The sequence below is a fragment of the Diadema antillarum genome, unplaced genomic scaffold, assembly GCF_040938485.1.
Source record: "Diadema antillarum isolate AM-2024a unplaced genomic scaffold, OU_Dant_1.0 seq00000533_RagTag, whole genome shotgun sequence".
NCBI lineage: Eukaryota > Metazoa > Echinodermata > Echinoidea > Diadematoida > Diadematidae > Diadema > Diadema antillarum.
In genome coordinates this window covers 731,762-749,127 of record NW_027271484.1, presented here as the reverse complement: position 1 = coordinate 749,127, position 17,366 = coordinate 731,762, and the positions used below count along the sequence as shown (strand labels likewise).

At 36.8% G+C, this 17,366-nt stretch overlaps 1 protein-coding gene across 1 annotated transcript in view; it reads left to right on the top strand.

The window, feature by feature from the left end:
* Positions 1-558: 558 nt before the first annotated feature.
* The window catches only part of LOC139734606 (transcription factor IIIB 90 kDa subunit-like), a 55,685-nt gene continuing 38,877 nt past the window's right edge, over positions 559-17,366 (top strand). Inside the window, exons 1-6 of the mRNA XM_071645389.1 lie at positions 559-641; positions 5,857-6,113; positions 6,973-7,050; positions 7,830-8,003; positions 9,699-9,730; positions 11,604-11,676. Coding sequence (XP_071501490.1) covers positions 5,927-6,113; positions 6,973-7,050; positions 7,830-8,003; positions 9,699-9,730; positions 11,604-11,676 — 544 coding nt within the window. The 5' untranslated portion in view covers positions 559-641; positions 5,857-5,926. The remainder of the gene's footprint in view (positions 642-5,856; positions 6,114-6,972; positions 7,051-7,829; positions 8,004-9,698; positions 9,731-11,603; positions 11,677-17,366) is intronic.

The window sequence follows — 17,366 nt, the reverse complement described above, 5'->3', positions numbered from 1 at the left end:
AACAACCATTTTTATATGCAGGTACATGTAGGCTTATTTCCTTTAGCTCCAGGTGATACTTCTCCTCTATCAACGTTTCTTTATTGGTCATTCCATTTGCGGGGCACTGATCTCGAGAGAGATCAGTGGTTAGGCCTAAAGATTTAGATTTGAAGTTGTTCAGACAATTTGGATTCGAAAGGTACATGTAACTCTTTCAAAATCTGTAGTGTAGGTACTCTTGATGAACTATCTGTTTAAGAACACTTAGTTTAATGAAATTTCTTGCAACATGTTTTCTTAAAAGTGAACACGAATGACTCAGGAAGATAAGCAAAGGATCTCATGGCTACTGGCTCAATGGCAACTACAGTATTTGAGGAATACAGTCATCATGATACACAGCTCAATAGCTGAAGCAGACTCCATTGCTGCCCTCTTACGTCATTTGCTTGCAGCTTTTCGCATTGCATGTCAGCGCATGGGTACGGGTATATGGCACAGAACTCTCCGTAGAGTTCGGGTGGTATATAGATGTGTGGGTGGTGTATACAGTCAAGCACCGCAAACAAGATAGGCCTACAGTTTGTGTGTATTCCAAAGATGACCGTTTCAAATCACTAGCCTTTGACGGTGTATATTCTATTGACCCTCTTCATTAGGTATGTATTACCTTGATCTTGGAGTTTATGCAACGTAAAAATAGCCTCGGAATGTACAGGGCACCTCTCTTTTCAGTATTTCACGTAAACTTACAATATTTTTAGGCGATGTGCCAGTTGGTATTGGTGTTTAGTCCCATTCGTTCATATTTGTGCAGTAGGCCTATGGCTATGTAAACAGTATTGGTAGCTAAATCGAAATGCTCTCTGACGCTTGACGAAAGGCAACAAGTGTAGAATATACATGTACATTTGTTACATAATATTACTAGTTCTCAATATGTCGGGATACACTTGGAATACAGTGCACACTTGAAATACAGTGCACATTCAGAGGAAAATGCAAGCTACATTGTATATTAGTCGTGCAAAAATATCCACTTTTACAGTAGACCTTCTATGACCTGCCACAACAAAAGTAATTGACCTGCCACAACAAAAGGTTCAGAAAGTCGCTGCTGATGGCTGAGGCGAGAAAATTGAGTTTGAAGTTGAAATCAGATCATAAAAATTGGTCAAAACCATTGAATTTCTGTTGTTGGCATGATGTTGTAGTGTAATGTTTCATTTATCATCTGCTGAATTTTCGCAGCTAAATGATGAAAGGAAAGGCAAGAAATTAGCATTTTTCTGGGCCATGATTTTCTGACTTTCAACGGAACAGAAACATGTTCAAAGATTTAGATTTAGGGCCTCAGCAGATAGACTTTGCTCTTAGCAACGAGGGAGTGATCCTATTGGTCAGTGGGTGGCATCCTGGTTACTGATTGGTCGTGCGTAGACTGCTGGCACTAAGCTTGAATGAATATTGCGGAGGTTGCTATAAGTGGACCTATTGTCAGGAGGTGAAACTGTCTTACCTCACCTTGATCACGATTGGGTTGGAAAGAGAACTTTGAAGGCGGTTCTCTTGAAATGCTGATTTCTTAGACCACTCAACATGGTCTCATAACATCATCAATATCTCAGCAACCAAGTACCGGTACTTTTATGATTCGTGTTATACTGTAAAAGTGGATATTTTTGTGCGACTAATTTTTCGTGCTCAGCTGGGCAAGAAGTGTTTTGCGTATTTTTAATTTTTAATCAAGACATCACCTCCTGGAACATACGTCAAACTAAAATATTTGTGTGCTTTTATTTTCACGCTACTTTCTGGTTGCGTGAAATATGCAAAAATTTCAACACCGCGAAAATTTCCACTTTTACAGTATATTAAATTTAAGTGAAATAGTAAGGGAATAATGTCATGCCATTTTCAGAAAAATGACTTCCCTCGACTTTCGGATCCTTTTGTTGTAACGGGTCACATAAGTTTGTATGTACATGCAAGTTAATTAAAAAAATAAAAAATTAGTAGTGCGTCTGCCTCTTACCCAAGCGACCCGTGTTTGAATCCAAGTCTGGACTGAGCAATGCTGTGCGTAATCATACCATTTCCTCTAGCAAGAGGCAAAACACTCTGTCCCTACAAGTAGGATAGGACATAAAATGGAGGTCCTGTGTGTGAGAGAGTCACAACTCATGCACGTAAAAGATCCCGCTTCATTCATTCATCGCAAAGAGCAGGGTGTTCAACCCAGTGAAGCGGTTCTGCCTCACATCCAACTGGACCCCATGGAAGACCAGCTTAGCATAGCTGAATATGGGCTATCCAGCCATCTTCGCAGATGGAAAATGAACAAACAAACAAACAAAGTTAGTAGTCCATGCCCTACAATGTTTGAGATGGGATTAGGGTTGGATTTGGGGGTTTATCAATAGTAAAAGTGATTCCAAGTTCTATGGTTGGGATAGGGTTAAGGTTAAGATGTTGCCTAAAACAAAAATTTTTATATTCTGATTAGACCTTCAATTTGCTATTTATTGTATCTTCATTGAGAATATTGGAATGTGTTTTGAAAAAGTCAGTTTGAGTAATGTAGCGCTGCATTGCTCATGGTGTATGCTAAGTAAACAAAACATGTAAGAACAGATAAATGAGAAAGGAAGATGCAATATTTACTTAATAACAACTCACATTCATGTAAAACTTCAGTGTATTTTATCAAGATTATTTTTCTTTTGTTGACAAAATGAAGTACTATGTTTCAAAGGTTTTCAAAGAATGATCCATGCACATGTGTTTTGCCATTGTCATGGAATGGGATTTTTTCCCCCTGAAATTATGATCATCATTATTGTGTAGAATATATAACCTGATAACTTCATAAACTTTTCATTAAAAGCATAGTAACTGCAACACAGTATCAACTTAAAAAAATGCATTATTAATTCATTTTTTTTTTTTTTTATATCAAGTACTTACATATTCTCGATATAAAGTCTGTTGAGGCTGAAAATAAAGCAGTTTTGTGGTTGGTTGTACACCACTGTGATTTATTGACATTGCACTCATAATCACAGATGATTTATAAATACTGGCACATTGAATGTAGTTGTAGTTTCTGTTCAATAAGTTCATATAAGGCACTTAGATCATAGAAAGATCTACCATTATGTCTTATGCAAATGCTACATGGTGTCACCACTCTCCTCTAGTTATTCACTAAGTGAACTCCTAAACTGTTTATCTCACAACATCCACATTTGTGGAGCTGTTTATACAGAGTTTGGAATTGGTGACCAGTAAAGATTACTGAAATATGTGACTTTGAAATTCACTCATATCAATCTCCACCAGCGTTAACTTGTGGCAAATAATGTAGGCACTACCTGTGTTGCTGAAGGTGACAAAGAGAGCCATTACTGCTTTGACGCAATCACATGTCATGTTTCCATTGAAGGCAATATAATAGTGTACGTATATCCACGGGTCACGGGAATTGTTGCTCCTTGAAATGATAATGCCTCTAGCAAAACGCAGACATAACTAGAAGCATTCAAAGAGTGCAGACCTCTGCCAAGCAGCACATTTCCCCCAATATACACTTATGCTGAAAATAGCCCTGTTGCCCAATTGTAAAGAGGCCTTTCTAGTGTCTCTGCGTTAGCTTTCTGCTGCACCTCAAGTGTGCTCAGTCTGCATATGCGCACCTCAAATATGCACAGAATAACTTTTCTGGCATTGTTATGATTCAGGTCATAGATGGTAGAAGACAGAGTGTTGAGGTTAATCATATTGTGTCCAAGGAGTTTGAGATACTGTGGGGTGTACTCCAAGGCTCCTGCTCGAGTCCCCTTCTTTTTACTTTGAATGGGAATACATGTAGGCTGTTCACCGAATTCAACATGTGTCATACCTCCATGTACTCGGATGATACCATGAAATACACAACCGTCTATCCTCTTCACCTATTGTAGCAGATAAGAATCATTCTATGGCCATTATAGAGCAGTGTATTCTTCATCTTCACAATGAGTGTTATCCAACAATCTATCACTTCAAGATAAGAAAACTGAATTTCTGATATGTTGTAGTCCAGAGCAAGTTTCAAAATTGTGTACCAAAAACATCAAAGTGATTAATGCTCACTTTTTTATACCCCCGCCAAACGAAGTTTGAAGGGGGTTTATAGGAATCAGCGGACGGTCGGGCGGTCGGGCGGTCGGGCGGTCGGTCGGGCGGTCGGTCGGGCGGTCGGGCGGTCGGGCGGTCGGTCCGTTGCAAATCTTGCGTCGCGAACTACTTCCTCAGTTTTCAACCGATTCCCATAAAACTTGGCACAGATGTGTGCCTTGGGTTGTAGATGTGCAAGACGTATTTTTTGACAGTACCCAAAAGTACGTTGCCATGGTAACGGCATATTATGGGCAAAAATGGGTACAAATCTTGCGTCGCGAACTCCTCCCACAGTTTTTGATCAATTTTTATGAAATTAGGTACAGATGTTCGTCTGAATATGTTAATGTGCAAGACACATATTTCCGCAGTGGCAAAAAGTGCGTTGCCATGGTAACGGCATGTTATTGGTAAAATATAGGGCAAAATGCTTCATGGCAAAACTGCTTCATCAGTGTTCTTCCAATTCTCATGGAATTCGTATTGAATGTTTGTCTTAGGATATAGGTCACCATGACACATTTCTTGACAGTGACAAAAAGTATGTTGCCATGGTAACAGCTCACATATTATGAGCCAAAATGATGGAAAATTTTGTGTTGCAAACTACTTCCTCAGTTTTTGCCCAATTTCCATGAAACTTGGTACAGATGTGTGCCTTTGGTTGTAGATGTGCAAGACGCATTTTTTGACAGTACCCGAAAGTACGTTGCCATGGTAACGGCATATTAATGGCAGAAGATCAAGGAAAGATCTTGCGGATTTAACTACTTCCTCAGTTTTTTGACCAAAGCTTATGAAATGTGGCACACACCTTGATCTTGGTGGGAAGATGTGGAAGACATATTTTTCGGACGTGTCGGAAGCTGCGTTGCCATGGTAACGGCATATAAATGGCAGAAGATCAAGGAAAGATCTTGCGGATTGAACTACTTCCTCTGTATTCGACTGAAGCTCATGAAATGTGGCACACACATTGGTCTTGGTGGGAAGATGTGCAAGACATATTTTTTGGACGTGTCGGAAGCTGCGTTGCCATGGTAACGGCATATTAATGGTGGAAGGTCAAGGAAAGATCTTGTGGATTGAACTACTTCCTCAGTTTTTGACAAAAGCTTATGAAATGTGGCACACACAATAGTCTTGGTGGGAAGATGTGCAAGATATATTTTTCGGACGTGTCGGAAGCTGCGTTGCCATGGTAACGGCATTTAAATGGCAGAAGATCAAGGAAAGATCATTCCTTGGGTAAGACTGTCGTCACGGGGCGGGGGTATTAATCACCTTAAGTGATATTTCTAGTTTTCTGTTGATTCTGCAAGGAGCGCGGAATTACTTTGTCTCACACCTAAATTTTGACAGACATAGTTATCTCTTATGTAGGTAAGAATTAATTTGGCTATTTACGTAACATTACACATACATTCCTCCACTGAGGTCTCAGGAACTTAGAAAAGAAATATTGTGCAAGAAAATTCCTGGCTCTCATACTGTAAGAATATCTGTAATCTATCTGAAAAGTATTTTCAGATATATATAATCTGCATGAAGTTTCATGCAGATTTTGATTGTCTCTAAAATTTTAATACCATCTTTTAGGGGCATATACATTGTACGTGGAGATGACCATGCCAATCAGATGTAAAGGTGTTCAGAATCCTAAATCTCTTGTAAAATGTGTGTGTGTGTGTGTTTTGTTTTTTTTAAATCCAGATCTCGTCACTCCAGGGAGAGTGACTCCTCAGATGTGGACAGCTGATATCACTGTGTGAAGAAGAGGAGGATGTCCAAGGCTAGCGTCTGTAGTAATTGTGGAGGGAGTGACATAGACACAGATCAGGCCAGGGGCAACGCGGTCTGCGTAACATGTGGAGCGGTCATCGAGGACAACTTCATCGTCTCTGAAGTCAGCTTTGCAGAGAATACTCTTGGAGGGTCATCCGTGATAGGCCAGTTTGTGTCTTCTGAAGGTACCCATTTACACATATTTTTCCTTTAACAGTAATTTAAAGTAAGGTTGTTTAAAGCACATCAAATGGTCACCATCGTGTAGGCTTTATGAATTTATTTGTCACTCCACAGTTGATCTCTTACTGGTAATAATGATTATGTGGGGTGATGTGACCCTGAAGCAATTTATATCACAGATCCATCACAATTTATGCTGTGCAATCAATTGCTTAAGGAAATTGCTGCATAAATGGTACTGAAATATCAGTGGCATAGTGCTAATTAACTCTCAGTATGAATGTTTGTTTAATATACAGTTTGCTTTGGCAGTGTTCCTCTCTGTGGGATGTTGTCTTGTGTGTTCCTTTGTATTTCTCATTTCATACATTTCAGAACTTTTAAAGTACATGGTGACTTTGGTATTTTTGACAGATTTGCTGAAAATTCAATATGAGACAATGAATCCTTATGTCATGTTCTATTGTCATCATGCAAATGCATTGAGAAATAGAAAGAATCGTGACTAAAAAATTGGAAGAAATATTCATGCAGTCTGTGTATTTCAGACTTCTCCCATGCTTTAAATGGAAGTTTGCAATGTATCACCCATAGCCGTATAGACACTAAACAGAAGATTCTTGTTGTAGAACAATTTCTTGTTCTGTTCAGTGCATTCAGTTTATCAATACTTTTGAATCCTTGACTTCCTGAGCACATATTACACAAACAGAAATTCCTGTTATCATTGCAGTCAAATTTATTCAGTAATCAAGAACCCTGCTGTGCATCTAAAAGTACATTATCAACAACAACAACAACAACAAACACAAAGTTTTCATGTACTAAACACTTGATTTTGTCATTATTGTGACTTTGCAGGTGACAAGGCTAATACTCTGGGCAACAACTTCCGGCATGGCTTTGGAAAGGAATCACGAACAGTCACATTGCAAGCAGGTATGACAGATTTTTTTTTGTTCTAAAGTTCATATTTATCTCTCATATAAGATGCCTTATTTTGGCAAATATATACAGTATGTCGACAGTGTGACATGGAAAGCTTATGATATTGCTGGAATCATTGTCAACATACATTCTCTTTCTCCAAATGTCATTATAGAAGAGAGAAAGAAAGAAAGAAAAAATGAGATGGCAGTTTAGCATAGTCTCTCATGAGGCCATACCCTCAGGTTTCATGTTTACTAAAACTACATTCAGAAATACAAACTTACACGTACATTTAAATTGTATTACTAGCTGTGGTATTGATCAAATTGTTTGCACAAGTTCAATGCAGAATCTTAATCCCTAAAATTGATGAGTTCAATGGTTGTTCAAATTATTCAGGAGAGAACCGCAATCAACTCTGCATTATTATGACCCACTTCTGAACTTTGAGGATTTTTGAGGAATTCATCTCAATCAGCAGTTGAAGTTACTAATACTCTTATTGAGATTGGGGAAAGAAGGCATGAGCAAAGTAAACACATAAGTGGTCATTTGTTATTGCTATGTTTATTTTGAGAACAGGGTGGTGTAGCAAAAAGTCCTGTGGACTCCTTAACAAGACTCAGCTAGTTCAACCTATCCTTAGCGGGTCCATCCGTAGGCAGGGTGTTTTCCTGTTTTAATAGATGGGGTGAGAATGACAGCAAGCTCCACCGTGGGGGCAGTGATTAGGCTACCATGGTTAAATGGACTCTGATATCATTATCTTTCTCACGATACATTTATAGGAAAGAGGAACATTCTCCATCTTGGGGGGCAGCTGAAACTGAACCAGCAGCGCACCGACATGGCATACAACTTTTTCAAGATGGCGGTGCAGAAGAAGCTAACCCGTGGCAGGAAGACCATGCACATAGTCGCAGCATGCCTCTACCTTGTCTGCCGAGTGGAAGGCACTCCTCGTATCCTTGCCTTCGATATATCAGTCGCTAAGTTTCGTCTTAATTATTTTTCTTTCAGACATCTTTTAGTCACTGCCTCTTTGGGTACATATCATGTACAATATGAAAAAAAGTATGTGTCAAAGGTCAATGTCGGGTTCTATTTTGGGAGCAAAAGTAGTACACTTAGGAATTATATAGATTTATTTGATTGTGTAAGGTGAAGTATGATAGGGCAAGTACTTTATCAAATATGGGTCAAAAATCTGTTGCGGTCAAAAGGTCAGAGTTGAGAATCATTTTAGTTTTTTAGACTCGTCATCAAAATTTTATATATAAAATGTGGAACTAACATTACAGAGTACTTCAATAGTGCTACTTATGGGACAACTTTGTCAGCAGTTTTAGTTACAATTTAATATAAAAATTACAATTGTACGATCTTATTTCAAAATTCATGAAATACAGCTGCAGTGTTGAAGGGTTGAAGGGCATGAACAGTGTAGATATACTGTAAGCAAAGCTTACAGGCATAAACTGATGGGGAGTGTACACTGTGTTTTAGTCTCAAGCACAAAATTTGTAAGACAGGCCTGCTTTGTAGACCTATTTACTAATGTATCGTTGGAGTGTATGAACATGAGTGAATAAAAGTAGAGACCTGGGGTGGTATTCTGAAAATCTTCCTAAGTTTCTTCCCAAGTTTCTTCCTAAGTCAGAAACTTGGGAAGTGCCAGGGAAAGACAGAATTGCTATTCTTAAATTTCTTCCTAGGAACTTCTTAATGCAAATTAGGCCATCCTTATCCCCGCCCACATCTTTTTGAACTACGGCAATACGAACTGCCGTATCATAAGGAACCAACCAATGACAATCGCATATTACTATGACATAGGGTTTCGCGCATCAAAGTACATGTGCGCGCAGTGAATGACAAGCGTGCCTATCATGATGTTTGCAGCTTGCTATTCTTAACAACGTACTTAGGACAGGGGTGGAGCTTTCCTAAATATCTTCCTAGAATTTTTTCCTAAGTGCATTCTAGAATACCAACTTCTTCCTAAGTCAGAAATTTGCATACTCCTGCCCCCTTCCTAAGTTTCTTTCTAAGTTTAGGAAAAAAAACCCTTAGGAACAGACTTAGGAAGACATTTCTTCCTAGGAAGGATTTCAGAATACCAGCCCTGCTTTGTAGTCCTGATCATAATGTATTGTGAAGGTTTTATGACTTGAAAAGGTGAAATAAGAAGTCTTTCAAATTAAATTTGAAAGATCTATTATTCAGCATATTGTAGTGTTTTGTGTGAATTCATTATCTTCTCAATTTACTGTAGTTACAGTAAAAAATCACTGCAACATAGGTGTGCATCATCTCTAGGAGGAAATAGGGATTTGCATAGTGTTCTAAATTAATTCATTTGAAATGCAGTGTAAATGCAGCACAAACAGAAAAAGGTAATACAGCCAAATGTCTTTTTTCGCAGACGAAAATTACTGTTAGTTCTTTGCCACGCAGCTCACATCCCATTTTTCATTTCCTTATCATGTGGAGATGTCAACACACTTTCCAGCAGTGGTTTCGCTATGATAAATCATCTCAGAAATTGATTGGAAAAAAAAAGAGAAAATGCCGTTAATTCATAAACCATCATTAATATTCATGTGACTGTTATGTATATATGTTGATTATTTTCCTTAGACAGTAAATCAATGCAGACATGTTGCTTGATCTTAGTGACTTGTTGCAGGTAAGCTATGTTCTGACTTTTTATGATAAAAATGTTCGTAATGTCATTTGCAGAACCCCAGGGTCAATTACTTGGACAAATGTCACATTCATTTCATTGATTCTATTAAGGTACTCAGAGCCTAAAAATGTCAATACTGTATGTATGTACATGCCTAGCTTCCATTCATCAAGCAAATATTTTATCCACAAATCAATGAATGACTGCGCCATGGCACTGCTGAGAATATTTCATGACTCTGTTTTCTGCACAGAAACAAGTACATAGTACTAGTGTGTTGTATCCCATAGTTCTATCCACACTGTGCATTTTAGAGTTGTGTCATATGTACATTATTCAAAGTATTGATTCGGTGTAAAAGGTTCCAATCATTTTGTCAATTGTACTAAGCTAATTTATTTTATGAATTACCTTGCTTTGTATAATAAAGATCTAGTGATCAAGATTGCCATGCAATTTCATATGCAGTTCACACATTTGATTGAATATTGTATGGTCTAATATGAGCTTCTACTTTTTGTCATGATTTTCATACCATTTGAAGAGAACTTTATGTATTAATTGTTCCAGTTACTCTGATGAGAAAACATTGCTCATACTTATCCAAATTGACAGCTATTTGTATTTATGATTTCTACTTTCGTCATCTGAAATTATTTTGTACCTTTCTTATGATTTTCATCATTTTTTTAAAATCACATGATGTAGACTTCAATTAATGTCATGTGATTGTGTAGTGGAAAACAATCAATGGTCAGATTTGTAATCCAGTCTAAAGCAGTGGAGACAAAAGCTAAACCACATCCAGTGAAACCAAGCAGCTGAAAAAGGGACATTCAGTAGACATGAAGAGAGTGTTGAATGTGACTGTCAAGTATTCAGTATTTCAGTTTCTCAAAGTGTATGTCTGTGAGGGAGCAGCATAAAACAGTGTTGAATACCACAGCGCTGTTCTGCAACCTGCCCAACAATGCATTCCATTGATTTAGGGGATATATAAATCCCATTATGTAGAACTGCTGCCGTACTCCCTGCCAATTACATGAGATGAGTTTGACCTTTCAGTTTATCTTGGGACTTATATGAAACCCAGCTTGTTTGTGTTTCCAATTTAGACGTCATGACGCAATGTGAAGTGAATGTCATGGTTAGCTCAATCATTGGCAAATACTGGCTGGTAAAGTAGCAAGAGACTTAGCACTTTGGCTTGTAGTTTTAAAGATGAGCAATCAACTGCTTTGCTTTATCAATTAAGTGCCTAATTTTTAAAAAGGCCTAATCAATTTAGACTTAAAAATTTAGTTTGAAATGGAATTGACGTCAGGATCTGGAATTATCAAATGCTTTCAGATCTGTTCACCTGGTTGTACAGGGCTGGCTGGCTGTGTATATAAGGCATAAGATCAGCATCAAGGGCTTAGTCAGGTTTTATCATTTAAATTTTTTATTCTGTTGGAGTTAATGAATAGTGTAGATTGATTTCACATCTTCACAAAATGAGGTGAATATTTACGATAACAGGCAACTTTGTTAGTTGTTACAAAGACGCTGATTTATAAATTCCCGTTAAGAAATTAAAGTTATCCCCATATGTAGTTTCTGTACTTCTTTAGGGTTGTGTATTCAAACAATAGAATTGACATTTCCATTTACAAATTACTCATTTTTACTTCAATCCTTGTATCTTATTGACAATCATATCACATTCCTTTAAAGTTGGTATTTATGCGAAAACACAAGAAAAGTAACATTTGCAATTGGGATTTTGTGCTTTGAACTGGGCTCTTTAATTATTGTCACTGATCATTTTGCCTGGTTGAACTGGCCTTAGTAATTGTAGTCACTGATCATTTTGCCCTTATTATATTGTCAGGTGAATGTATATGTCCTGGGTAAGACCTACCTCAAGCTGTGCCAAGAACTTCTCATCAATGTTCCCGCTATTGGTAAGTTTTCATTTAATTTTTTTTCTGTAAAAGTCCTGCTTTGCAACTTTCCCATAACAAAATACACATGTGAACTTATTCAATTACCCGGTATACTATTATGTTTGTGGAATATTACAAAAAAAAAAACACACCGTGATGTGTTGGCAACAACAACAACAACAACAACAACAACAACAACAACAACAACAACAACAACAACAACAACAACAACAACAACAACAACAACAACAACAACAACAAAAATGTTCAGTTGACTACTTACTCTCTTTTTCATTCAGATGATAATCTACTAAAACAAAATGAAAATGCGAATCCACTGATACGTGACATCTTTCAGGTGTGAAAGACAGGTGTGCGGGTGTTGCATAATTTGATTTAAATGACAGTGAATGATTGCAGTTATATTGCAGTAAAAGAAATGAAATATGCCACCAATAACTGCCAGCTGTTCCTATTTCTATATTTCTTGGAAAGGGAAACCTTTATATCAAACTTTCTGTTCCTATTTTTATGACAATAAATTAACAGAGAAGTGAAGTATGGGAGATTGATGAAAATTCCTAAATTCACAAATTTTACTTACATTTGTCTTTATCATGTTGAGCTACAGTGTTACCAGGAATTTTTATTGTGTTACATTTTATTTACATAATGAAATGAAAATTGATGTGTGATGCTGGCAGAAATTGAATTAGAGGCGCAAGTATATTGATGGCAAGAATGCACTTGTGCAATCTGACCATACATAACATACCAATATTTTGACCATATAGCTATGAGAGGGGGCTTTAGAAAAGAAAGAGATAATGGTGGGCAGTTCTTTTTACCCCAGGTCTCGTTTGGGTGCCAGGTTTGAGTTCCTTGATTTACATGCCCTGTAAAGCACAATTCAACACGATGTTCAAGTTTGCTTTAAAGCAATTTAGTTAACCTGTTGGAAGCCGAGTCTCGAGTATACTCAGGCTGGTGTTTTTGGGAAATGCGTGTTAAGTCCTTAAGTAATGGGTTAACTCAAACAAAGAGAATGGAGATTTCATCAAAAATGGATCTGAAATGAGAAAGGGTTATAGAATTTGATATGTTTCACATATTTTTTTTTTTTTTTAATACTGATTTATTGGTAGCAACCACATCAGCAAGTAGATTTTGTTAGATAAGTTTAAGGATTGATGTCATGGTTTCGCATTAACCTACACTCAAATTTTAATAAAAATGTCCTTTTTGACAATGTATATCCTTGACGTAATTGTGTGTGTGTTTGTGTGTGCTGCAATAACTTTGCAATGATGACTTTCAGGGTGGTTGATAAATCATTGACCAAAAACACTACATCTGTGGTATTTTTGTGCATAAAGCAATAGGAGAGTTAGCAAGTTGATGACATCGACACCATAGCTAATTGCCCTATGTGGTTTCAAACAAGATCAGTATTCAGCAAAACTTTATGAACTTTAAAATGCCATAAGTTTCTTATGTCAGGTCCAAGTTGGAGACTCCTACCATTCTGCTTATCTGCTGTCTAATTGTCACTTAACCCGTTGAGGATGAATCCCGAGTATACTCGGGCAGGTGTCTATGGGAAATGCGTGTTGTAGCAAAATCAGTCCATCCTCAACGGGGTAACACTTACTGTGCTCTGGTCACTGATTGGCACGCACACGTTGGAGTGCTTTCTTCACCAATTGGCTTATGTCTAAAATTGAATTGTTATTGTATAGAGATTACTTAATCCCCTTAATCCCTATCTGGTCACAATGGCCTTCCTGTAGGACTGAGGCAGGCTACTACACCTGAATTGGTATGCTAACCTTACAGCTAGGTCAAATTTTGAGGGATTACTGAATGCTCTTGAAAGCTTAACACATGGAGCTGAGTGTCTTGGCACATAAAGGGTTGAAGTCATCGAATTTAATCCCAGTGTTCAATTTTACTTTGTTGTTTGCTAAGAAAATTGATAAATAGATAAATTTGATTAATGCTGATTGAGAATCATGACACATTACAGAGACTCCAACCCAAAGCACCTTCTGATCTGGAGATTCTCCTGCCTGAAACCCCTAGCAAACGGGAGATTCCAAGTTGATGTGTGCAAAGTGCGAAATTCCCAGGGTTCTAGATGCTCTCTGGTGCTATCTAAGGTTGTTTTTTTTCAACATACGATAGCAATAAGTAAGAAATCCTTTCCAACGGGAGACACAGAGCCAGGGCGGGAGAAATTAAATCATAAGCGGGAGAACGGGAGATTTTGCAAAAAATGGGTTTTCGGCGGGAGATCTCCCGTCGAAAACAGGAGAGCTGGAGTCTCTGACATTATGCTAAATGAATGTATACTTGTCGCACATTGATTTTGCTGTGTATGTTGTGAAGTGAGAGATTGCATAATTGCTATCAGTCTGTGAGTGCTTCTGAAGACCCTGCATTGCAACCATAAATGTATGATGCATGTCTAACTATAAACCCGACTAAGACCATATATTTGGTTGACAGACATGCTTGCTTCGGTTTATCAAAAATGCCTGGCAAAGTTCCAAGTTTTACATTGAAATTAGTTCATAGACCCTTCAGTAACATATTTTCCATAACTTAGATTAATATTACACTGCCATAAAAAACCAAAAACCAAAAACCAAAAAAAGAAAAAAAAATTAAAATATTTTTCAGTAAGAACCATGAAATCAAGAGTTGTCACCACTGACAACTTGTCAGTGTCTTCCAAAGCTAAGAGGCAATGTACTGGTAGTAAGGAAATCACTACTGCTGTCAATGGAGCTGAACCTCAGACCTCAAGTCTGTAGTCCTTTCCACTCAGTCCCAATGGCTTGTCACTATTTGTTTGTTATTATTATTGTTATATATTTTTTAATTGTTATTATTATCATTATTATTATCATCATCATTTTTATTATTATCATTATTATTATTATTATTATTATTATTATTATTGTTATTATTATTATTATTATTATTGTTGTTATTATTATTATTATTTTACAGGTGATTATGCATTGATTTACAAGGCTGAGAACTTATCAAAAATGTTTACCGTCAACAACCAATGTTAGCGTTTTGAAAAATATTCAATTGGATCATTATGAAATTCACAAGTATTCCAAAGGGGAAAACCTACTAATAAATATGACTGCATCAGTAAACTGGCTTATTAAAGGACAAGTTCACCCTCATAAACATTAAGATTGAGAGAATGCAGCAATATTAGTAGATCACATCAGTGAAAGTTTGAAGAAAATCTGACAATCCGTTCAAAAGTTATGAATATTTTAAGTATCTGCGCAGTCACTGCTGGATGAGAAGACTACTACAGTGTATGATGTCACATGCGTACAACTTTATAAGGAAAATAAAAAGAGAATTTCACAAAACTTTACTTTCTGAATAAAGTGCACATTTCTTCGACTTACTACTGACGTATGTTAAGGGTAATATTATTCCCCCTGCCTTCTGAAAGAGAGAAGTCGAGTGTTCTTTTGTCATGCGAGAAAAATGGAAATATGTTGAATTTTCTTTATTCTTTCTTTATATCGTTGTACTCATGTGACATCACAAGCTTACTTAGTCTTTTCATCCAGCCATGACTGAGCAGAAACTTCAAAAATTCATAACTTTTGAACGGATTGTCCGATTTTGCTCAAACTCTCACTGATGTGTTCTACTAATATTGCTGCATTCACTCAACCCACATGTCTATGAAGGTGAACTTGTCCTTTAAATATTATCAATACTGTTCTACCAGAAAATTGAATAATGGAAAACAGTAATCAGTAAACTGGCTTATTATTATCAATGCTGTTCTACCAGAAAATTGAATAATGGAAAACAGTAAAATGACAATTCGTACCCCATTTCCTCAGGGTGCACAACATGGAGATGAGAATTGCAAATGATGGGTTGTAGTCCCTTAAGGAAAAATTGTTGTATGTAAATTCAATAACTTGCATAATAGGGTTACTTTCCTTGGTTCTAATTTTTTCACCAGGAGCAGTGCTATGTATGCCGTAAGTGAAGGAGGGGGTGGGGGAAGTTGATACAAATCAGCCACTATATTCCAAAAATTTGGCTTATTTTGAATATATGGCATAATATGATAATATCATGGTTGTATGACATAGTTGCTTTATTCTAAGCCATTCTTTAAGCACTTTAACATTATTTTAAACAAAAGTGTAAGATACTTGTAGAATATGTCCATTTCCTTTTTATAATGCCAGATACTGTTTGATCCTACTTTGTTACATGTTACACTGAATGCTGTAGGGTTTGTAAAAGAGGACTATAACTAAAACCACATTGATGGTTTTGATGAGTTATTAATGATGAGTTTAAGAATGAACTTCATTGAAGAAACATGATTTCAAGGTCTTCGTAACCTCTCTCACTTTAGTACATGTTATAGAAATACAGCAATAAGATGAAATAAAATGTACCATGACGTGTTTGGCAAGGACTTAATCTGATTTTCATGTATTATGTGATTTTGTCAAATTTCAGTATTTCATGAAAATATGAAATTTTATGTAAAGTGCAGTGATATTGAAATTGCTAGCATTTTGTTTGTTTGATTATTAAAGTGAACTTGAACATGAAATTGCTTTTTACTTTAGATGTTAACTCAACCAATTCAACAAAGCTCGAACATCAAAATAATTCTGCTGTTCCCAAAGTCTGCAAATTACATACACTGTAGGAAACTACTGCATGCTATTTGAGAGCAGTGAAGCAGACGGAATGTTAACTTGTGAACATAGTGAACATTCATTGTTATGAATGAATGAAACATTCTCGGTGCTGAGAAAAGAAACGCCGATAATTATGGACGCAATTGTACTGCTGGCTATTTACTGACACGTACCTGATGAATATAGCAGTGTTGTGGTTTAGCACACAATCATGGGGAAAAATTGTACCTCTGATGTGTGAGCTTTTCAAAGCTGTATTCTAATTGCCCTTTATGTGGTACCAGGAATCTAGTAGCCATTGCGCCCTCTGTTGTCAAGAAACTAGTCACATTGCCTTTGTGAGTGTGGTTGATCTATTCATCATATAGGTTTTAATCATCATCCAGGGGCATCCCTAAGTTGCTCTTATTTGTCATGGCCACTCGTGGTATGCCCCTTCGGTCTTGATTTTTATTATTATTATCATTATTATTATTATTATTATTATTATTATTATCATTATCATCATCATTTTATTCATGTAAGTTTTGATGAATAAGTTGCAAACAGGACTCAAGTCCCTCTGTGTCTTTGGAGAGAAAACTTTTGATTGAGGACCATTTTTGTACCGTAAAACAATATCACAGCCAAATAAGCTATCTCACAATACCCTAATAAGCCAATTTAAATGGCTTGTTGACCTTCAAATGAATGTACATTGTCATAAATTTGTCCAATGTCATTCGACAAAGGCGTAATTCTGTTGCTACTGTTGCATATACTGCTGCTGGTATAAACATCCCCCCCCCCCCCCCCAAAAAAAAAAAAAAAAAAAAAAAAATTGGTCAAAAAAAAGGTAATTGGTGGTCACCTTCTTTCTTTGTATTCAACAATGAAGTTGTATTTGAGTACAGTAAGCATACTCTTTTGTTTATGAACCCATGACTCATGTATTTGCAAGTCTCTGGCCTGTTCTTTCATGAAGCATACACTGTTTTGTTTGTATATAGATAG